This window comes from Triticum aestivum, chromosome 4A (genome assembly GCF_018294505.1).
Source record: "Triticum aestivum cultivar Chinese Spring chromosome 4A, IWGSC CS RefSeq v2.1, whole genome shotgun sequence".
NCBI classification, from domain to species: Eukaryota; Viridiplantae; Streptophyta; class Magnoliopsida; order Poales; family Poaceae; genus Triticum; species Triticum aestivum.
Genome location: NC_057803.1, coordinates 627,465,379 through 627,488,919, shown reverse-complemented (window position 1 = coordinate 627,488,919; position 23,541 = coordinate 627,465,379). Strand labels below are relative to the sequence as shown.

The 23,541-nt window shown below is 46.0% G+C and overlaps 1 protein-coding gene across 1 annotated transcript; it reads left to right on the top strand.

Annotated features, from left to right (window-relative positions):
- Positions 1 to 12,210: 12,210 nt before the first annotated feature.
- Positions 12,211 to 14,023, top strand: LOC123082743 (zinc finger protein STAR3). Its single transcript, XM_044505005.1, has one exon. It carries the CDS (start codon positions 12,395 to 12,397, stop codon positions 13,649 to 13,651), a length of 1,257 nt encoding a protein of 418 aa, XP_044360940.1. The 5' UTR covers positions 12,211 to 12,394; the 3' UTR covers positions 13,652 to 14,023.
- Positions 14,024 to 23,541: the final 9,518 nt, after the last annotated feature.

Here is a 23,541-nt window from a genome sequence, read left to right as displayed (position 1 = left end):
AACGCCGGAACACAGGGAAAGCCGGCGGCATGTGCCGGTGTCCAGGGCGACCGGGTGCGGTATTGTAGCGATGTCACGGGCAGGAGCGCCCGTAGTCAAGCCCCGGGGATGTAGCCATATCGGTGAACCTCGTTAACAAATCTCGGTGTCGTGCTCGTGTGATTGCTTGGTCCTTGGATGATCAACGATATGCCTCGGATTTATTCTAACAAGTGGTATCATAAGCTAGATTGTTCGGAGGTCGTGGATCGTTGAAAGGAGGATGAAAATATCAACAGGAAATCTGCAAAAGACGATTGTAATACGGGCGTTGTCGTCGGCGAGTTACATCGAGACGCAGGTGTTGGTTGCAATTTTCTTTGGAATATAAGCGATCAAGGCAGCATGCATACGGCGATCGATCGGGCGGATCGACAGGCGAGCGTACAGGCAATGCACGTACGTCGGGCCAGACGTGCGGCGGCGGCGTTATGCGTGGCAGCAAGGCAGGCAAAGCGCTCGCTAGGGCTGCGGCCCAGGCGGCAAGCGCGTGCGTGCGGTGTGCGCAGGGCAGCCTACAGGGCTACTAGGCCGTGGCCTATACGGACACGAAGCAGGCGGGCTGGCCGAGTTGGTCGTGTGATGTGCGTGCGTGCTCTCGCGCGATGCAAGCTAGGTGCTGTACAGGCCGGAGATTTGTTTGAAAAAAAGGCTACGTGACAGACTGGTGTTTTTCATCTGGATGAAGAGCAAAGCTAATGGACCTATATACAGCTTACGTATGCACGTGGTGGAGTTTGGAAATTTTCCTTTGATCTCTATGTTGGAGTGCACGGGAAGGCTTATGAGGTAGGTTGGCTTCGTTTCTTCAAACACATTGAGTACGTGGATGGTAGCCTGATGGTATGTGGTGTGCGTGGCATGGATAACGACATGTGTATAAGGCTCGTGGAGTTTAGAGCATGTCATGCAGTCGGATATGTTTGGCTGGGTCGGACTGAACAGTCTGACGGATCGACGTGAGTCGGTTGGTACAAAAGACGGTGGTGGAATCAGCGACAACGACGAAGGAGCGTGATGCTGATAGTGACCGACTTCTGGGGCGTGGAAACACGTGACGCAGGCCCGAGGGCTTGTGTGACTTCGACAAGACTATGGCGCGGGGTTGATTCAAGGTGATGTACACACAGAGCATGAAGTCGATGGGGCGCGAGGATGGACTGATCATCTACCATGGAGTCATGTTCAAGGTGGAGCTGGATTGAGGGGCTACGGTGTAAGGATCCAGGGAATCGAAGCCTATTCAGCAACGGGAAAAAGAGAGTGACACGTAATTTGGACTGGAGCCCAGTGGTCTGATGGAAGCGTGAAACTCGTCATCGGTCGGTGATGATCGGTGGTACTCTACAGTGGGGGTTGAGTGGTGTGGGTTCGCGACCCTTGAGACTCGACCGGGACAACGGAGGCTCGACGCGGTAATAGCGGCGAGGCGTGCGGTATGCACGGGGCATAGAGACGGGCCAGGGCTCTGGTGGTCATACATGTGGTGAGACAACTGCGAATTTGACTCGGGATGACTACAAGCAACGGTGAAATTCCTTCAAGTTTTAGACAGGCGGTCAAGAAAGGAGCGGTGATATTGAGTTCAGGTAACTCTTATGTGTGACACCCGATATGTGAGTTGTTCACTTTCACGCAGGTCAGTGATCAGTGTATGATGGCGTTGGACTGATACTCTGGAAGTTGGCAGCACAAACTAGAGTAACAAGGAACTTAATTTTGCTCGAGTGTTGACTGTGGTCAAGAAAAGAAGGGACTACAAGTTGCAGGTGGAGTCACATGGAGTCTTTGGAGTAGCAGCGGTGCTCATGGGATAAACTCAAGTTCAATGTACATGGAAGTTTGACGCATGGACAAATCCAGGATGGTGGAGTATATTTGCCAAGGTGGAGTTTGTTGGAGTTGTGTCGAATATAGTGTACGAGGTAGGTTACAGTTGGACTTGTAGTTGTATTGTGTTTAGGTAGGATATGGAGTCGTGTCCAAGTAGGACACTTGTATCCTAGGCCTCTCATATATAGCAGGGGTAGACACACGATGTAACCTATGCCAACATAATAGCACCGGAACGCAGGGGAAGCAGGCGGCATGTGCCGGTGTCCAGGGCGACCGGGTGCAGTATTGTAGCGGTGTCACGGGCAGGAGCGCCCGTAGTCAAGCCCCGGAGATGTAGCCATATCGATGAACCTCGTTAACAAACCTTGGTATCGTGCTCGTGTGATTGCTTGGTCCTTTGATGATCAATGATATACCTCGGATTTATTCTAAAAGTGTCTCAGAACTCATATGTTGTGAGCATGCAGACTAGTTCATGCAAGGCGCTCGCACACGGGTATGACTGTCTTCGGAAAATCATTGGCCCCATATGAAGGATATGAACGCAAGAACCATACGAGATATGCAAGAGAAGGTTGTGAGTACTAGCCCGGCAGGTTGAGATATGACCAAGGAGCCATATTGGCAGGTCATGACGAATTCACAGAAAGGACCCCCAAAAATAAAGAAGCTTGGGATAAACAATCTCCACGACGATCACCAAGATAAAGCTTCACAGACAATGTGATATTACCAATCCTTGTCAGACTTGCATACGCGGCCACAACAGTGACATACTTGTGGTTACAAGTGAGCATGCCATGCTTCTCATAATACGGGCAATCCTCCATTTTCCTATCCTTTGAATCAAAGGAGGCAAGAGTAGATGGTAGTAGTAATAGTTATTCTAGAAATGTAACATATCGCTTAGCTAGGGTGTAATGTGTGTCCACACCGTTTGGTTTGTCGGCGGTGCTATCATCCTTTTCAAGAAATAAAAAGAGCATGGTTGTTCACCAATTTTGTGCATTAATTTGCTTCGGTGCGAGCAAGTAGTACCGATCAAGGGGTTGATCCTCGTTGATAGCAACCGCGGGAAATGAGTGGTTGACAATACAAATTTATTCCACAACCGATAGACATGATCATTATTATTCAGCAGTAGTGGTTGCGCCCATGAACTCCTCCGCGACGAGCCTAGAAACCGTGGAAAATGAGTGGTTCCTGCAGTGAATGACGTAACAATATATCACCCACAAATTAAAGATGATTGAATGCTCTTCAGCCATCATATTTTACTTGGTATAAAATTTGTCGCAGCTAGAGAACCATATTATATTTTTTTGCCAAAAAAAAGAGATTACCATATTATACATTCTCTGTGGCATAAGATGAATATATATGAAATCATAAATTTATTTCTCAGACATTTCAGCACATCAAGGATGATGAAGGGTATGAGGGCCACTATGCTAGTTCAATTTTTTTAAAAATATTTCCCATGAAAGCACATTTATATAGAGAATTAAATTGACAATGAAATTTTCTATGTAAATATTATGGCTATAAATTATTATGGGCGCCACCGACAATCAAACGGTATGGAGCATATTACGCCCAAATCGATTTGGGCGAATGGGAGCATGTCACATTTCCAAAGTAAGTATTACTACCAACTACTCTTAAACGATGCCGTGTGTATTTATGTTTTCTCATACAGGCCACATGCTCCCTGGCTCCTCATCCATGGCCACGACAGAGAAATAATACGCTTCGTTGTACACGCGGCATGTTACCCAAACCAAGCTATAAAAGGCGGCATAGCGCAAAGATGGCGGTTGATACCAGCTACCACCTAATAGTCTGAATAGAGGAATGAATGGAAGAAAAAACAAAGAGGTTGAGTGAAAGGCAGAAAAAAATTAGCACCTCAACACGAGTAGGCTTGAGAGACATCAGAAACCCGAAGATCACACATGGTCAAGCTCGTATATGGGTTCACCGTTGCAATGCTAAAGTAGGCCGAGTAACCGTCCGCTCCAATTTTGATGCATATCAGCATCAGATAAGTCCCTGGACGATCATCCCACATGCAGGATGCAGCTGACCTCTGAGACCAGTGAACTTGCTAGTACATCCATAGGTAACGTGAGCTACACTTACCATGGCTTAAATTATGCGATCATGTCCCATGCCTCTGTTAGCTACGTACGAGAACAAGCATTAGGAGGAAACAATCCACCTACTTGTCTGGCTGCTTCTTCGGTACCTGCTTGTAACCCGTCGGAGGTAGCTATAGCTAGTTCGTTACATGCGTGTCTCCAGCCTCTGGTGTATACTAGGCGTGTTCCTTCGGAAAGCAATCGATTGGAGTGTCGCGTAAGTGTATCTCTGACCTCGTCGGAAAGTAGTCGACGAGGTCGGGGCCAGCAATTGGTAAGCTTTGGAGCTATGATGTGTTTTTTGAAAGGAACATAAAGGATCATGTCGAAGGAAGCATGCAAGGTGACCGTGGAAGCATCTGACGCGGCTAAAGTAATTGTCGTGCGCGGTTCGCCGTACCCGCGGCTAAATATATTGTTAAAAAATTTAAATATTAATGAAATAATATAATTTTAAAATATATATTAAATATTGATTGTGTATTTTTCAAAAATGATATGTATAAGCAAAGGGGACTGCTACGCGTCGGCCGGCGGATCATTTCAAAAGATCCGCCGCCTCGCAGGTCGTTAGATGCGTCACAATCTACACTACAGCAGAGACAACATTACGAGGCATTCTAAAACACCTTTGTAGGACGCAAAAATGCCTTTGAATGTTTTTATTAGCGTTTCCCAAAAATGCTAGAATTGGTCGCGAAGGAAAAGGCCAATCGAGGCATTTTTCTATAACGCCTGCAAAATCTGGCATTTCCTTAAATTGTCACTAAAACTTCTCCGTGCATCTATACAGGTCCCCCTGTCCTGCGCACCCGTAACTTAACCCCTTCCCTTGCCCCCCATCCGTGTATATAATTAACTGTACACGCCTACACGCACCCTACCTAACCCTTGAATACAATGTAATAGCGAGAAAGCATTCACCTGTTAATCTGCTTTCTGAAATGGTAACCCATCTTTCCTCCTTTTAAGTACGTTCAACTGTTATTCGCTATCCGGTATGGGACTAAAAATTTAAGTTAAAATGTCGCGCGAGCAAAAAATAAAAGCAGCTAGTATTCGAACACAGCACCGCATGAAAAAGGCCAATCGAGGCATTTTTCTATAACACCTGCAAGATCTGGCATTTCCTTAAATTGCCACTAAAACTTCTCCGTGCATCTATACAGGTCCCCCTGTCCTGCGCACCCGTAACTTAACCCCTTCCCTTGCCCCCCATCCGTGTATATAATTAACTGTACACGCCTACACGCACCCTACCTAACCCTTGAATACAATGTAATAGGGAGAAATCATTCACCTGTTAATCTGCTTTCTGAAATGGTACTCCCTCCTTCCATCTATATAGGGCCTAATGTGTTTTTTAAGACCGCCTTTGACTATCGACAAGATTAATAATACATGACATGCACAAAGTAAAAATTATATCATGGAAAACTCCTTTCACACACGAATTTAACGATGTGCTTTGTGTAAGTTGCATGTCATATATTATTGCTCTAATATTTGGTCAAAGTTAGCCTCGAAAAACTCATTAGGCCCTATATAGATGGAAGGAGGGAGTACCCATCTTTCCTCCTTTTAAGTACGTTCAACTGTTATTCGCTATCCGGTATGGGACTAAAAATTTAAGTTAAAATGTCGCGCGAGCAAAAAATAAAAGCAGCTAGTATTCGAACACAGCACCGCATGAAAAGGCCAATCGAGGCATTTTTCTATAACGCCTGCAAGATCTGGCATTTCCTTAAATTGCCACTAAAACTTCTCCGTGCATCTATACAGGTCCCCCTGTCCCGCGCACCCGTAACTTAAGCCCTTCCCTTGCCCCCCATCCGTGTATATAATTAACTATACACGCCTACACGCACCCTACCTAACCCTTGAATACAATGTAATAGCGAGAGAGCATTCACCTGTTAATCTGCTTTCTGAAATGGCACTCCCTCCTTCCATCTATATAAGGCCTAATGTGTTTTTTAAGACCGCCTTTGACTATCGACAAGATTAATAATACATGACATGCACAGAGTAAAAATTATATCATTGAAAACTCCTTTCACACACGAATTTAACGATGTGCTTTGTGTAAGTTGCATGTCATATATTATTGCTCTAATATTTGGTTAAAGTTAGTGTCGAAAAACTCATTAGGCTCTATATAGATGGAAGGAGGGAGTACCCATCTTTTCTCCTTTTAAGTACGTTCAACTGTTATTCGCTATCCGGTATGGGACTAAAAATTTAAGTTAAAGCTATCTGGTATGGGACTAAAAATTTAAGTTAAAATGTCACGCGAGCAAAAAATAAAAGCAGCCAGTATTCGAACACAGCACCGCTTGAGACCAAGGTGATATTGGTTACCACTAGGATAAGAAAGCTATTCTTCTTAGGTACAAAGCATGGAGACTTAACTACACGGACATAAAAGAAAAACCGATCTATTCTCCTTTTTTTGTGAACGAACCGATCTCTTCTCCAACGCCAGCGTTCGGCTGCCCCGGCGCTGAGATTAAACGACGATGCCCAGGAGATAGAGTCTCTGTGTATGCGCGCAGCAGCAGCTCGGTCACCTGCCGCCAACGCACCAAGCTGCAATACCGGCCAGCTGCAACTGAATACGCCTCCAAATCTGCACTAATCCGGGGCGTTTCCCAAAAATGCCTCCAAATCTGCACTAATCCGAGGCGTTTCCCAAAAATGCCTCAAAAGCTCCACTAATCCGAGGCGTTTCCCAAAAATGCCTCCAAAGCTGCGTCAATCCGAGGCGTTTTCCAAAAATGCCACCAAAGCTGCATCAATCCGAGGCGTTTTCCTAAAACGCCATCTTAAAGCATGATTTTGAGGCGTTTACAGGATGCCCTTACAAAAACGCCTCCAATTGACTACTGTGGTGTAGTGCTAGCGGTTGAACGTATTCCTCCACTTCACAACAGATGTCTTGTTGCAGAAACAATTATAACTGAAATTGTGTTGTGTAATTTTTTTCTCAACATAAATTGTGTCGCGGGACTTTTTCTGCAACATAGGTTGTGTTGCGGATTTTTTTCCCAACAAATTCTTGTCGTAGATATTTCTTGCAACAGAGGTTTTGTTGCGGATTTTTTTTTGCAACAGAGCTGATGTTGCAAAAACTTGTCTAAGTTGGCGTTGCCGTTCGCCGACGTGGTTCGCAACACCGTTGTTGTTGCAAGATAAGGTAAACGTGTGTGAGTGTGTTTAAGGAGTGTGGATCAAGGACGATCCAACGGTCGCGCGGGTGGCGGAACTCTTGGCGCATCAGGCGGTAGAGCATTAGCGTTTGGGAAAAGCTTACCTTCTACCGGCCTATTGCGCGCGCCTGTCTGCTGGCTCCGTAGCCGTCCGATCTATGTTTTATTAGATGGTAGAGAGCACTCTCGTGTCCGCTGGAGGCGTGTCTGTTTCCTGCAACTCACCTCTTGTTTCAGAACAGCCATTCCTGCAACTGGATAATAGAAGGGGGGTTTCATCCCACAACAGCGTGGGCTCGTGTGGCTGGGAGTGTGAGCGGCTAGATTTGGGAGGGCAGTGGACGCGGCGGCGCAAGGCGTTGGGCGATCGGGGCTTATCCAACGCGGTGGTGTCGACGATTGGCTCGGGATCGGCGGTGGCCGCGATGACTCAAGAAGGAATGGTTCAGAGATCCCTTCTCCCATTTTCTAGCCGACGTGGCGATGGTGGTGCTCCCTGCTACTTCTCTTGTTTCTACAGCAGAGCGTTTCTGCAACAGAGCATCTGTTGCGGGAAGTAACGAGTGGGCATGCGGTCTTATTTATGCAACAGAGCGTTTGTTGCGGGAAGTAATGAGTGGGCATGCGGTTCTTGTTTCTGCAACAAAGCGTTTGTTGCGGGAAGTAAAAGTGGGCATGTGGTTTTGTTTCCGCAACAGAGCGTTTGTGGCGGGAAGCATGATAATGAGTGGGCACAGTCTTGTTTCTGCAATAGAGCGCTTGTTGTGGGAAGTAATGAATGGGCATGCCAGGCACGGACACTACGTAATACGGCTATTAGCCCGGACATCCACCGACCATCGAGGCAGCGGATAATATGTAAACATCGGTCGGCGAACGCGTAGCAGCGCCCTTAGCGTTTTCTATAAGCAAATAGATTTTTATATGAAAAAATAGAGAAAACTGAAAGGAGAAAAAATTGCTAAACATAACCTAAACGAAAAAAGTGAAGAAAGAAACAAAACAATAAGCAAAACCGGTTATGGGCTGTCTCATCTACGCACGCCCATGTGTGTGTCAGGGCCACCGTTCAATGCAGTGAGTGTCGAATATGATTTGGCATGGCAAGATGGACTACACAAAAGGCAAATTGGGCCCTTTGGAAATGTCTGGCTCATTTAGCATCCAACAAAAATAAAAAAATGTACTGAATTTCTATTTTCAGCACTAGTTCCCTTGTTGGGCCATGAAAAGCCTATGACCAATATATTTGGGCCCATGATGCACCTTGATTCGAGTAGGTTGTACCTACCCTAAAAAAACATATCAAAATATAAGATGTACCTCTAAACAAAATCTTAAAATATAAGACATTTTTCGATATATTTTGTTACAGAGGGAGGACATTACTACTAGTATTTATTCATCATGTAGCCAAAACAACTTCTGTTTGCTTTGTGGCAACGACGAACTAAGTAACACCTCATGAGCATACCAAGTCGTTGGTATAACAACTACTTCCTCCAATCCAAGATAAGTGTCGTGGTTTTAGTTGAAATTTGAATTCATGATGTGTGAGGGTTGGGAGATTCTGACCGGAGGGAGTATTAGATTGTACACAACCTGTTGGGAATTGTCGTCGTGACAGTATGTTTCTGAATCAGTATGATGAGTTGGACCAAGCTGAGAGCAACGCGCAATCGTCACTGATGAGGTGTGAAGTTTGGGAGATTCCTGAAAGAGAAAGGTCCACCGCACTCCCCAAAGTGTAGATAGACATATATAAAAATAGTCAGGTGGGTTGAATCGGTCTACCGGTGTAGACGGAATCATGCACGTAGCATGATCGATCAAGCTCACGCGCAAGTGATCCACCGAACTGCGTATGCACTTTTTTACAGTACATGTATAAGGCAACAACATAGTAACTAATCATGTGACTTGAGCTAAGTGGTAATTACTTGGTAGTATTATGCACCAGGTGGACCAGGATAGCAGTAGTATAGTACTGTAGTACTTTCCCTTCGTAAACTAATATAAAAGCATTTAGATCGCAGTGATTTAAAAGCTCTTATATTAGTATGCTCTTATACTTCCTTCGCTTGAGACAAGCTTTTTCGGAAGGCGGAGGGAGTATTAGTTTACGAAGAAAGTACTAGTGATTAATCGCACACGTGCTACATATATAGTGAGCCGGTGGTTAAACAGTCACGTGATGAATTAATCACTGGGATAATGGCGCTCCGTGGCTCGAAAGGGCAAAATAGGCAGGTGGGAGCCTTTTTCCTTGTTGGCCTTCAAACCGAGCCAGAGAGTAGTTCACGCACCAACAGAAGGAAACAGGGCAGGAAGGACAAAGCGCGCTTGTGTTTCGCCTTGAGAGAGAAAAAACAAGAGAGGGCCATGCACACACTGTCTCATGTCCGATTTCGTTTTCCATCACTTTCTGATTATTCCTTTCCGGCCAAGCTGTATACCCTGTACAAAGACACGTCCACTTTGTTTTGTCTTTTATTTTTATTTTTCAGGTATTGTCTTTTCTCTCTATTTATTTTCAAAAATTGAGCATGCATGCAACTCCAACGCGGATCACCCAATCGATGGTCCGGTTCGGATACTTTTTAGCCATCTAACAATGCTTCTTCGATCGTATGGCACGCCAAAAATATGAATATTTCAAAAACAATATCGATAAGGTTCTGTTATTTGAGTGCATTCTGAACAATCTCAATAGAAATAATAGGAAGTTTTTGTCGTGTTATAACATCTACTACCGGACCCCTTCCAATGCCCAGACAAACGTCCTACTCACTGCTCAGTCAAGAAATTGCCACCCAATCGGATACCCTATACCTAGACCAAACGTCTGGTCTGTTCGCCATCCTCAAACCCAGCCCATATCCGAACGCATCCGCCATGTCGGACTCGACAGGCCGTACCCATCCCAAATTTGCTTCAAATTGACCAAGTCCACCAAATCGACGTTCTCCTCCCGCTTCCAAGCTATCGGCCCCCTCCACCCTTGCTTCCCGTCCACACCACCGTCGTCCATCGTCCGATGTCGATGCCGAGGACCCCGTCCCAACCCGCCGCCATTGACGTTGCCCCATCAAAGTCCTTGTCGCTCCCGACCAACGTCTCTTGCAAGGCGGAGAACATCTCTCGAAGGAATCATCGCGCCAAGTAGTGGCTCTGGGAAGTGTCGGGAAGGCAGCTATGGAGAGGGAAGCTACGGATATGCCCGGTGAGGACATGGACTTAGGCGCAACCAGTATGGCGACTGCCACAAATCCGTCCACCATGGCAGCGAGAAGAAAGAAGCCGCCCGTAGACCCCGAGTCCGTTCCAGCATCCCAGTGGTCGGGCATCCCAGATGCCTTCACAGAAGACGCAACGTCATTGTTGGATGAAATTGAATGGAAGGCCAAAAGTGGAAACCATCATTGAAGAGCGCAAAGGTGGTACGAAGAAGATGAAGAAGTACGATGGCTCTAGCTCCCAAGAATTTATTGGTTGGATGGCGAAGAGGAGAAAATTATAGGGGGCGAACGTACATACTACCCTGCCAAAGAGGAACCGTCAAGTGATGGAAAACAAGTGAGAGAAGAAGAGTGTCTCACGTGATGGCGCGACAAGCAAAATGTCAGCCACATGGATGGACATTTTTTCTACCAATGAAGTGAACAAGGAGGAGAGGTACAAGCACTTATCGAATGTGCAAAGGGAGAAGATAGAGTTTCGACCAAGAGAGGGTGAAAGAAGTTGAGCATTGAGAGGGAGAACATAGATATAGAGAAGCACGAAAATTTAACAAAATTGGAGCTTCAAAAGGGGATGGCAATGCACAAGACTTGAGCTCGAGAGAGAGGGGGGGGGGGGGGGGGGGGGAGAGGGGTTGAGGCATGCAAGGGACACGTAAAATTCTAGAATCAAGTTGCAAGACACTAGCCTTTTGGATGATGAAGGCAAGAAGTGACTCGAGATGAAATGGAAGGAGATCAACAAGCGCAAGAAAACACACGATATATTCATTCGTGTATTGGCTATCGACGTATACATTGTTGATATTTTTTAGCATGTGTTGAATTGTGATTTACTTTGCTTTTATCGAACTGTTGATTCTATGATGAATTAGTGATACATAATGGACATGCATGACTTTGCATGAAAATGGGGTTCCTGATACGAAGAATATGGTTGTCTGGGAGGACATCTGAAGGACGGCGACGCATCCAAACGTGACCGTGGACGTTGGATGGCGGATTTGTTTAGTGCTCTTAGAGCAATGTACTCTCTTTGTCTCAAAATGTACTCACCGTTTGCAACTGCTCCATTTGAGGCAGAGTGAATATATTTTAAGGCCCTGTTTGGTTCATAAATCCTATGACTTTTTTTAGTCCCAACTTATAAGTCCCAAATCCCTAAAAAGTCCCTACATGTTTGGTTCCCGAGACTTATAAGTCTCTATAAGGCCATATTACAACTATAAGTCCCTATAAGTCCCTCCTTAAGAGTCTTATTTCATAAGTCTCAAATGCCCAAGTCCCTCCTGTTTGGTTTAGATGGGACTTATAGGGACTTATTTAAGTCCCTAGACCAATAAGTCCCTGGAAACAAACACCCTCTAAGATAGTATAATATATGGTAGAAAGTTGCAAAGTTCCCGGCCAATTTTGTTCCTAAAGTTACCAGATTCATCGGAGTTTAGTTCACATATGTTATGACAATTATGGACACTTTTGTTTCTAAAAGAAGAAATCCTGGACACCTACCGAGCTGATCATCGACTCCCGAGGCAGTCCATCACTCCACAAGTCAAGCTTCGACGCTTTGCGCTCCCGAACTTTCTGTGGTTGTAAAGGGGCAAGATGGCGTCGCTTTCGTGGCGCAAGGCAGTGGCCCAAGGGCCAGGAGCGCCGGTCAGCCCGTGCGCATTGACACATCACACATGCATATGCCCGGCCCTGCTCCGTCGTCTTCCCCACCCTTCGCTGTCGCCTCCCGCCTTCCTTCCACCTGCGCCGCGGCGCCGCCATGGAGCCCACCCACGCACGAGCCCACGCAAGCTCCATCCATCTCCACGCACATATATAACCAGCTCCACTTAGCTAAGCTCAGGCCAGACACACAAACTACTACTCCACATCAGTTCACCGCCGGCAAAAGCAGCGAAACAGAGTCCACGTCCCCATGATGTGCAGCTCCGATCATTTCGCCAGTAATAATCACTTGTACCTTCAGCACAATCACCAGAGGTTACCGGGGACTGGGGTCGTGGAGGCCTGCGATCTCGAGAGGATCCGGCACGAGCAGAGCCGGCATGGCCAGGAGGCGGAGGAGCACCGGTCGGACCCGAGCGCGGCGCTGACGACGTACCTGACCTTCCTGGAGCACAAGGTCGGGCAGCTCCGCGGGATCCTCTGCTCCGCGCCGCGCCACCCGCAGCAGCAGCGCGCCATCGTCTCCGCCGAGCTCCGCTGCATCATCGTGCAGCTCTCCTCCATCGCCAACGACCTCGCATCCGACTCCGGCGCCGGGGCGGCGGACGTGGCCCCGTACGAGCCCAGCGAGGAGAGGTCGCCGTCGCTCTCGGACGCCACGCACGACGACTCCGACGACCACGCCGGGGCTGACGACGGCGGGGAGGAGGAGGGGGAGGGGCCGTACGAGGTGGTGCAGATCGAGAAGGAGGCGATCCTGGCGCCGCACGCGCACTGCTGCAAGGTGTGCGGCAAGGGGTTCAAGCGCGACGCCAACCTGCGCATGCACATGCGAGGCCACGGCGACCAGTACAAGGCGCCCGGCGCGCTCGCCAGGCCCGGCTCGCCGGCGCCGGGGGCGGGGACGGAGAGGCGCTTCTTCTACTCGTGCCCCTACGCCGGGTGCAAGCGCAACAGGGAGCACCGGGACTTCCAGCCGCTCAAGACCCCCGTCTGCGTCAAGAACCACTACCGCCGGAGCCACTGCGACAAGAGCCACGTCTGCTGCCGCTGCGGCGTCAAGCGCTTCTCCGTGCTCGCCGACCTCCGCACCCACGAGAAGCACTGCGGCCGCGACCGCTGGGTCTGCTCCTGCGGCGTCTCCTTCTCCAGGAAGGACAAGCTCTTCGCCCACGTTGCCATCTTCGACGGCGGCCACACGCCCGCTCTGCCGCCCAGCGACGACGAAGCCACCGGCCACTGCACCGCCGCCACTGCCACTGCCACTGCCATTAACAGTGTCCTCGTGCCCGGCTCCGGTGGGTTGCTCCCGACCGGTGGCGAGGAAGCAGTGAACCTGATGGAACAGAGCTTCTCCGGTCAAATGCTCGACGGTCTCAACTGCTCCGGCGCCAAAGTGGGCATTGACGACGTCAGAGCAAAGCTCTCCTCCCCAGTCGGCATTGACTTCTGTGACTTCGATGGCTTCGACCTCTTGGGAGCAGTTGCAATGGACTTCAATTTCTGATACTCTCTCATCCTGATGAAAAACTAGATCTTTTTTTTTTCTTTGGATAAGGAGGTTAATGTTAAACCAAATTGGTTGGCACTAGCATGCACAGCAATTAGGAAACTGTTGAACGGATTAAGACAAATATTTCTACTCCTGCAATTCAGCAACCACCATGACGATGACATTGATTATTTATATTTATCTGAAGGGAATTGAGATGCTGAAGTGACAGATAATGATCCAACTGAACTTAAGGAAAGCATTAGGACATTTTGGGACTTGCTGCAGTTGCAGGCATTATTCAGTACTAGTTCAGAGGTCAGACTTCCATGTTCATCATATCTGATAATCATAATCATCAATAAGCGTGTACAGTGACTAGAGTTGTGCAATTTCAAGTTTACCTGGCAGGTAGATATATAACCTCCTCTGTAAACTAACTGAATTGATCTCATCTACCAAGAAAAGAAACAAAGACCGGAGAACTTTCGTGCCATTCACAGGCACTGGATATATTTATTGCAAACCCCTTTATACAGTGTATGGGTTAGATGTTCATGAAGATGTATAAAAGAAATTAGTAGGTCAGATCCGTCCATACAAATCTGCTTGGTTTAGATTGCGACAGGGTTTTCACATCCGTCGCTAAAACAGAGAGTTGGTAATGTATCATCTGAGCTTCTGAAGTTCTGCACAGTATTAACTAGAAAATTTTAGTGTTAAACAAAATTGGTTGGCACTTGGCATTAGCATGCACAGAACGGTGAACTGATTAAAGCAAAATATGTTTACTATTTTATTTACCCTTCGGACAGTCATGTGCGACACTTTTTTAGTTGAACTTTGTTATGGTCGGATGATGAACTTTGATATGATAAATAAAAGGCTATGTGCATCACTCGATGCAGAGGCCGAGGGATGTCCCCTCTTTTTTTAAAAAAAATAGCCATAATGGTGATGGTATTGATGGATTTTTTGAAGGGAAATGAGGTGCTGGGGTTACAGATAATGATCCAAACTGAACTTAAGGACAGCATTAGACTGGAACTGGAATGTTTGCAATACACCAGCACATGCCAAGTTACTACCTGTACAAGGGAGAACTTAGGGACTTGCTTCAAATTGCAGGCATTAAAACAGTGAATCACGCCTTGTTATTCAGAAGCTGAGAATCATATGCTATCGGATGATTAGAACCAAATAGGCATACGGCAATACAATGACCAGATTCTGCACTGTCAGGTTTTTTTTTTGAGTGGTACTTTCTGGTTTATCATGACACTGAATTCTGAAGACACATCAAGTACAGTGGAAGAGTCACTGAGAAGGAGAACTCAAGTAGCAGCAATCCAAAACAGGGAGAGTCTATACCTTGCTTAGGGCGAGCTAGAAGCTCGGGTCGCTTACTATGAACCTATATCGAGCCAGCCCAGCAACGAAACTACTATACAGAGCAAGGTTCACCGGCTTTTCTTTTTTTTATTTAGTCCTACAGTCTGGTTTTCCGTACGCCTTTTTCTCACCGTCTCTGGCATTTCCTTTTCCCTTTTCTAATTCCTTTTGTTGCTTTCCTGCTTTTCTTGTTTCTTATTCATTTTAGCATTACTTTTCCCCTCTTAATTTTTTCTTTCTTTTGAAAAACGATGCATACATTTTTTTAATATGCTTTCAGTTTTTAAATATACAGGAATAAGTTTTTTTATAAAATACTATAAACATGTCTTAATACATGATGAAGCTTTTCGAAATACATGATGAAGCTTTTCGAAAAATACAACAAATAACATTTTTTAACATGTGAAGAATAGCTTCTAAATATGTGATGAACATCTTTTCTTTTTAGTACGCGATGACCCTTTTATTGATAAGAAAATACAGCATGAACAAGTTTTAATACACAAGAAACATTATTTTCATGCACAAGGAACATGTATTAAAACATGTTCATCATCTATTAAATAATAGTTTCGTCTATTTTTTAAATATAAGACATATATTAGGAAAATGTTCAACATGCAATAAAAAAATATTTAACTTGTATCAATGTGTATTAAAAAATTACGAGTATTCATAAAAATATTCACGCCTATTAAAAAATGTTCAACGTGTATTTGAAAAAAAAACTGAATAGAAAAACCAAATCGGGAGCATATTTTTTTCCTTTTCAAAAGAGGTATGGCCGTGTCTCTCGCGAAAGCACATGCCGAAGAAAAAAAACAAAGAATGCATATTTTACATTTCCGAGAGGCACGGCTGTGCCTCTCGCGAAAGCACAACCGTTCCTCTGTGGAAGCAAACCCGTGCTTCTCATGAAGAAAAAAAACAGAAAACATTTTTTTTCCTTTCCAAAAGAGGCACCGCCTTGCGTCTCGTGAAGCAAAACCGTGCCTCTCGCGAAAACAAAATCGTGACTCTCGCGGAAGAAAAAAAAATATAAAAACACATTTTTCACATAAAGGAAAAAATTGGTCCAAAAGCTAAGAAAGACCAACGGAAAACAAAAAAGTTGAAAAAAACAAAAAAATCCGTTTAAAAAGCCAAAAATGCATGAAAAAAAACAAATCCAGAGCGAGCGTCCAGAGTGCGACACATGGCGATGGCTGTGGCGCACTCTTAGCCCACCCCAAGTGATCATTGGGAGGCTCCCGAAGAGCGCTCGTCAACTAGTTGCTCTTCGATATCCAGGAGCAAGGCATCATGCGTTCAACATGGCAATGGTTCCCGCAAACCGCGAACCCAGTGGTAAAAACTCTATTAGGGTAAGGGTGTGTGAAAAATAAATACCCATAGATTTAAAAATGGGAAAAAATCCCATCAGGTAAGCCGATTACGGGTACGGGAAGGCAATACCCATATCCGCATACCCGCATATTAATTCCTTCTAATAGGTAGGTCCGATGTGTCATTCACTAAAGAAAAACAACCCTAGCCACTTTACCCTAGCCTAATGCAGCTGCTAGCCTTGACCCAAAATCCCCTCCCTTATCTTGTTTTGTGAACTTGTGGTTTAGTCTTTGATTTTGTTGATCTTATTATGTAGTCTTGTTCATTTGATCATTTTGAATTCAAAGTAGGGGCCGCAGAAGTAACTTCAATAAAATAAAATTAGAGAAAATTATGTCCCTCTTGTTTGTCTTGTAATTGGAGAAAAGAAGAATCTTTTTCTAAAAAGTTCACTTACAGGCTACTCATCCATGAATGTAATTCGACATTGTTTAGTGCCATCTAGTTTATACTTATTGCTAACCACTTTTGAAAATTAATACCATTTTTGTTATTCCACCGCACAACAAATTTTGATATGTATATATATGTGCTAAAATGCTAAAATATCATTAATATATGTTGAAATGGTGAAGTATACATGCTGAAATGTTGTGTATATATGCGGAAATGCTGAAATATACATGGTGAAGTGTGAATGTGGTAATGTCACTGGTAGAAAAAGGGCCTATAGTCCCGGTTCGTAAGGGCCTTTAGTCCCGGTTCCTGAACCAGGACTAAAGTGTCGGTACTAATGCCCTGTACCTTTAGTCCCGGTTCAATCCAGAACCGGGACTGATGGGCCTCCACGTGGGCAGTGCGCAGAGCCCAGGCAGGAGACCCTTTGGTCCCGGTTGGTGGCACCAACCGGGACCAATAGGCATCCACGCGTCAGCATTTCTGTGGCTGGGTTTTTTTTTGAAAGGGTGGGGGGTTTGGGGGTTTTGGGGGGTTAATTTAGGTGTTTCATATATTGTGTTAGCTAGCTATAATTAATAGAGAGAAGTGTCCTCTCTTACGTCCGTGCTTGGTCGACGCTACGTACTATACATACGTATAGAGAGGACTAGACACGCTAGTTAGCTAGTAAGCAAACGAAGGAAACAGAAGATCGTCATGAACATATATGCATACAGAGAGAAGTGATATCGACCACCTCTCCTTCTCCGAGAGATTGGTCGAACAACAAGTTCTCGTATATCTATCCGACACTACCGGCTACATATATACAATAATTATCTCTTACAAATATAATCATACGGACTCATGGTCCACATAGTATTCTCCGTCTTCAGCGATCACTTGGTCAAGAAAGAATGCCGCCAATTCCTCTTGAATTGCTCGCATGCGAGCTGGTGCTAGGAGTTCATCCCGCTTCCGAAACATCTAATTTGAAGAAGGGGGTCAATACATATATATATATATGAATGAATGAAACTCAATACAAATGATGGTAATAAAATAAAATTGTGAATGTTGTTATTTACGTACTTCATATTGTTCGTCAGAGTACCCGCCCCGCTCACAGGTCGTGTGGCGGATGGACTCGCAGACGTAGTATCCACAGAAATCATTCCCTTTTTCCTGCCACAACCACTTTACAAGAAATAGAGGTCAATCAAACTGATAAGCAAGAATGCTAAATGGTATTGATGAAACTAGCGCTTGAATCACTAGGAGATGCGCGGAACATGCTACTATAGTACTTACTTTCGGGTGTCTAAATTCCAGCTCCTTCGGCAGTCCCGGAACTGTTCTGGTGAATTTTCTCCAAACCCTGCCGGACAAAGAAAACAATTACTTGATATCAGGAAATGAACAAAGTTGCTGATATGGTGGATAATGATCGATTTAACTTACTTCTTGAGGATTTCAGTCATGTCCGCATACTCCTGGGGATCTTTTCGTTTAGAGTCCAAGACGGTTACTACTCCCTGCTCAAGCCTAATCTCTAGGAGAATATAGTGGAAACTGCACACGCATGCATAACTCATCAATTACATTACTATAACCTGGACTAATATATAAGGGAAACCGAATATGCACAAGACAGTAACACTCACTTGAAGTTGTAAGGAAAGAGTATTATATCTTTGTTTTCATTTTTTTGAATGATCGTAGCAAGTTGGCCTCGGTATCTCCGGGACGATGTTGAACCTCAGTTGCATCTATGAGATATGTGTTAATGAACCCAATATCACCGATTTGTCTTTTCTTCAATTCGGCGATCTTCATTCTGCATAATATAGTGAGGATAATTATAAATACATGCAATGAAAGAGATGAGCTATATAGAGAGACTTAATGACAGAAGTAGTAGTACTTACAGACAGTAGCAGGTGATCGTTGTTTTATCGAGGGCCAATTGATTGAAAAACTGATAGAACTCCTCAAATGGAATAGGCAACAGTTCAATTCCAACGAGGTCATGCTCCGGTTTAACTCTCGCATACAAAGTACTCCTCCCCCCAGACTCTCTGCAGATTTTCAAGTACCAATCATGTAATCTTCGCATCATCATTGTTAAAGATTTTTCATCTTTGACGAGAGGCTTCCCGTACTCGTATCTGTGTATCTGCACCTCCATGGTATCATAATGTACATCGTCGGGCAGGTAATCATCAACATTGCCATAACCGGGCACCATCCTCGGATCGACGATGTCGCTAGGCACCTTGAGGGGGGGGGGCACGATTGCTTCGCTTGTTCGCCGAGCTGGGCAATTTGTTTCCCAGCTGCTCGTCGTTCTTTCAGCCTTTGATCACTGACTGTACTTCCCGACCGCTCCGCTTCGGCCCATGTCTTTGCAATAATGCGCTCATAGTTGCCTTTCGGCGGAGACTTGGGTGGTTTTGCCAGGGCAGCCAGAGTGCGCTTCACTTTCACCGGATCTACCTTCTCCTCCGGAGGTGGATGTCTCTTTGCTCTCAACCCTTGAAACCAGTCATCCACTTCGGTTCGCGCGATCTCGGCGTTCTCCTCCGGGGTCCTCTCATATGGTAACTTCTCTGGAGTCTTCAGAGAAGGACCGAATCTGTATGTCCTCCCGCCTCTGGTTGTACTGCTAGACGCCGACCGAGCAGACGGAGCGGTTGTCTTCTTTACTTGCTTACGAGGCGGAGGAGAAGGACTACGACGCGCCGGAGCAGCTGGAGCGGCGGCAGGTCTCTTCCGCCCTTGCTGACGAGGCGGAGAAGGAGGAGGCTGGCTGCTCGGGCGCGTCGGCGCAGGCGGAGAAGGAGGCGGAGTGCCGCCACGCGCCGGAGAAGGAGCCGGCCGAGGGCCCTGATCGTCACTCGCCGGAGGAGGAGGCGGTGGAGGAGGCGGAGTGCCCTGACTCGCCGGAGGAGGAGGAGGAGGCGGAGGCGTCCAGTTCGGAAGGTTGATGAGCTCCTTCCGCCATAGGCATGGAGTCTTCAGAGCAGACCCCAGCCGAGTCTCCCCTTCACCGGTAGGGTGGTCAAGCTGGAGGTCCTCAAATCCCTCCGTTATTTCATCCACCATCACCCTAGCATATCCTTCTGGAATCGGCCGGCAGTGAAAAGTTGCGCCGGGTTCAGTAGGATAAACAGAGCCAACAGCCGCCTTGACCTTCAAATTCATCCATTGCGTCATAAGGTGGCAATTTTGAGACTCCGTGATAGCATCCACGGGATAGCTGGCAGGAGCCATCAAGGCATGCTCCGGCTGAAGCAGCTCGGTGGAAGCCACGCTGCTTCTGCGCTGAGATGGCGGGGTAGCTTCGGGGGAGGCTTCGGCAGTACGTTTGCTGCGATTTGCTTCTCGTTCCTCTATCGCGTCTACCCTTGCTTGCAGCGCCTGCATTTGGGTCTGCTGCACTTTTTTCCTCCTCTCATGGGATTTGTAACCGCCTGCGTCCGGAAACCCAACCTTCCACGGAATGGAGCCTGGCGTGCCTCGTGTCCGTCCAGGGTGCTCAGGATTCCCGAGGGCCATTGTGAGCTCGTCGTTCTCTCTGTCTGGAAAGAACTTCCCTTGCTGCGCTGCTTCGATATACTGCTTAAGCTTCCTGACTGGTATGTCCATTTGATCGTTCGTCCAAATGCACTTCCCTGTTACAGGGTCCAAGGTTCCGCCAGCCCCGAAGAACCAAGTCCGGCAACGGTCTGGCCAGCTAATTGTCTCTGGTTCGATCCCTTTATCAACCAGATCATTCTCAGTCTTGGCCCACTTAGGCCGGGCTACGAGGTAGCCACCTGACCCCGTGCGATGGTGAAGCATCTTCTTCGCAGCATTTTGCTTGTTTGTCGCCGACATCTTCTTACTCTTTTCCGATGTCTTGTGGGCCACAAATGCGGGCCAGTGATCTCTGATCTTCTCATATCTGCCCTTGAATTCTGGTGTCTCATTATTTTCGACAAACTTATTCAGCTCTTTCTTCCACCTCCTGAATAGTTCTGCCATCCTCTTAAGAGCAAAAGACTTGATTAATTTCTCTTTAACTGGGTTCTCTGGATTATCCTCTGGCGGTAGGGTGAAATTTGACTTCAGCTCAGTCCAAAGATCATTTTTCTGCATATCATTGACATAAGACACCTCAGGGTCTTCTGTAGCCGGCTTAAACCATTGCTGGATGCTTATCGGGATCTTGTCCCTAACCAGAACCCCGCACTGAGCAACAAATGCGCTCTTTGTCCGGAGGGGTTCAATCGGTTGGCCGTCGGGCGCGATTGCTATGATCTCAAACTTTTCATCCGAGCTCAACTTTTTCTTCGGGCCTCGTCTCTTTACCGAAGTTGTGCTCGATCCGGAGGGCTAGAAAAAAGAACAAAGACTTAATTAATATGTGTACATACCAAAACAATGAATGCATCAATCAGCTAGTCAGCACAGGCTTAACTAATATATATACCTGGCCGGACTCGGTTCGGTCACCGGAGCCGTCATCACGGTCTCCTTCTTGCACCGGCATTGGGTCACCGGAGCCGTCCTCATGTTCTTCTTCTTGCACCGGCATTAGGTCACCGTAGCCAGCTTGTTCACCCTCTCCTTCCAGACCATCGGTTTCGTTGAGAAACAACGAGACGGCATCACTTCCTTCTGCGATTATGTCCCTCAACAACGCTTCTTTTGCTTCGTCTAGGGCGGTGTCCATAGTTTCTACAAATATTTACAACATGGCAATTATTATTCAAACATGACAGATGGATATATTAGTGCCAAACGTAGAACTAGCTACCTAATCATAGTAAGCTATCGGGAGGGGGTATATATCGACAACGACGACACTACATCTATGTCCCTCGACGACCCTCGTTCCCGATAAAAAAAGAGGAAGAAGAAGAAAAAAAGAGGAGAAGAAAGAATAGAGGAGAAGAACTCCTCTATTCTTTCTTCTCCTTTTTTTTCTTCTTCCTCTTCTTTTTTTATCCTCTTCTTCCTCTCATGTTCGAGAGCATCGCCGAGGGGTCGGGAGGTTGCCTAGTGTCAAAGGATTCAACAAAACCATGTCTTCATCATTAGGCGAAAGTAACATGTGCATGATGGTACGAAGCTCTCCAAAGTTATTTTGGAACGGAGTCCTAGATAGGATAATTCGCTTTTTGGTACAAAGTTAGCAAGAACCTTCCAAATATCGTTATTTGGAAGGCCTTTGCTGAAATTCATACAAGAAGGCAAATTATCCTATCCGGGACACCATTCCAAAATAATTTTGGAGGACTTCGTCATGCCCTGGTTACTTCTGGCTAATGATGAAGCCATGGATTTCTTCAATACTTTGACACTAGGAAACCTCTCTCGACCCCTCGGCGATCCTCGACCCCTCGAACCCTCGACGACCCTGGAACCCTCGACCCCTCGGCGATCCTCTTCTTCCTCTCATGTTCGAGAGGATCGCCGAGGGGTCGGGAGGTTGCGTAGTGTCAAAGGATTCAACAAAATCATGTCTTCATCATTAGGCGAAAGTAACATGTGCATGATGGTACGAAGCTCTCCAAAGTTATTTTGGAACGGAGTCCTAGATAGGATAATTCACTTTTTGGTACAAAGTTCAGCAAGAACCTTCCAAATATCATTATTTGGAAGGCCTTTGCTGAAATTCATACAAAAAGGCAAATTATCCTATCCGGGACACCATTCCAAAATAATTTTGGAGGACTTCGTCATGCCCTGGTTACTTCCGGCTAATGATGAAGCCATGGATTTCTTCAATACTTTGACACTAGGAAACCTCTCTCGACCCCTCGGCGATCCTCGACCCCTCGAACCCTCGACGACCCTGGAACCCTCGACCCCTAGACGACCCTGGAACCCTCGACCCTCGACCCTATAGAACCCTCGAACCCTCGACCCTGAAACCCTCGAGCCTTGACCCCTTAACGACCCTCGACCCTCTACCCTAGTTCCCGACCCTCGACCCCTCGGCGATCCTCGACACCCTCGTTCCCGATAAAAATTAAGAAGAAGAAGAAGAAGAAGAAGAAGAAGAAGAAGAAAAAGAGGAGAAGAAGAAAGGAATAGCTAGAGGAGAAGATCGAAGAAAAAAAAGAAGAAAAAAAAGAGGAGAAGAAGAAAGGAATAGTGGAGAAGAAGAAAAAATAGAATATATTCTATTTTCTCTTCTTCTCCACTATTCCTTTCTTCTTCTCCTCTTCTTTTTCTTATTTATTTCTCCTCTTCTTCCTCTCCTCTTCTTCTTCTTATTTAGTTCTCTCGACCCCTCGTCCCTCTCTCGACCCCTCGACGACCCTCGTCTCTGATAACATTATTTTCTCCCCTCGACACCTCTCGACCTCTCGTCCCACTCTCGACCCCTCATCATCATCTATCACCCCTCGTTTTCTTTAGCATATATCCATGAACAAAATAGAGGAGAAGATCGAAGAAAAAAAAGAAGTCTTCCTCTTCTTATTTTCCTTTTTTCACTCCTTCCTTTTCTTCTTCTTCTTCTTCCTTCTTCCTTCTTCCTCTTTTCTTCCTTTTCCTTATTTTACTTTTTCCTCTACACTAACCTAATTAAAATGCACTAACCTAAAATCGATATCTACTAACAAACTAAATAAAAAATTAATACATATATGAAAAAACATATATAAACAAAAAAATGCTATGAACATTATATTCATACATACATATATAGCCACATCCATTCATCATATAGCTATAAACAAAAATAATAA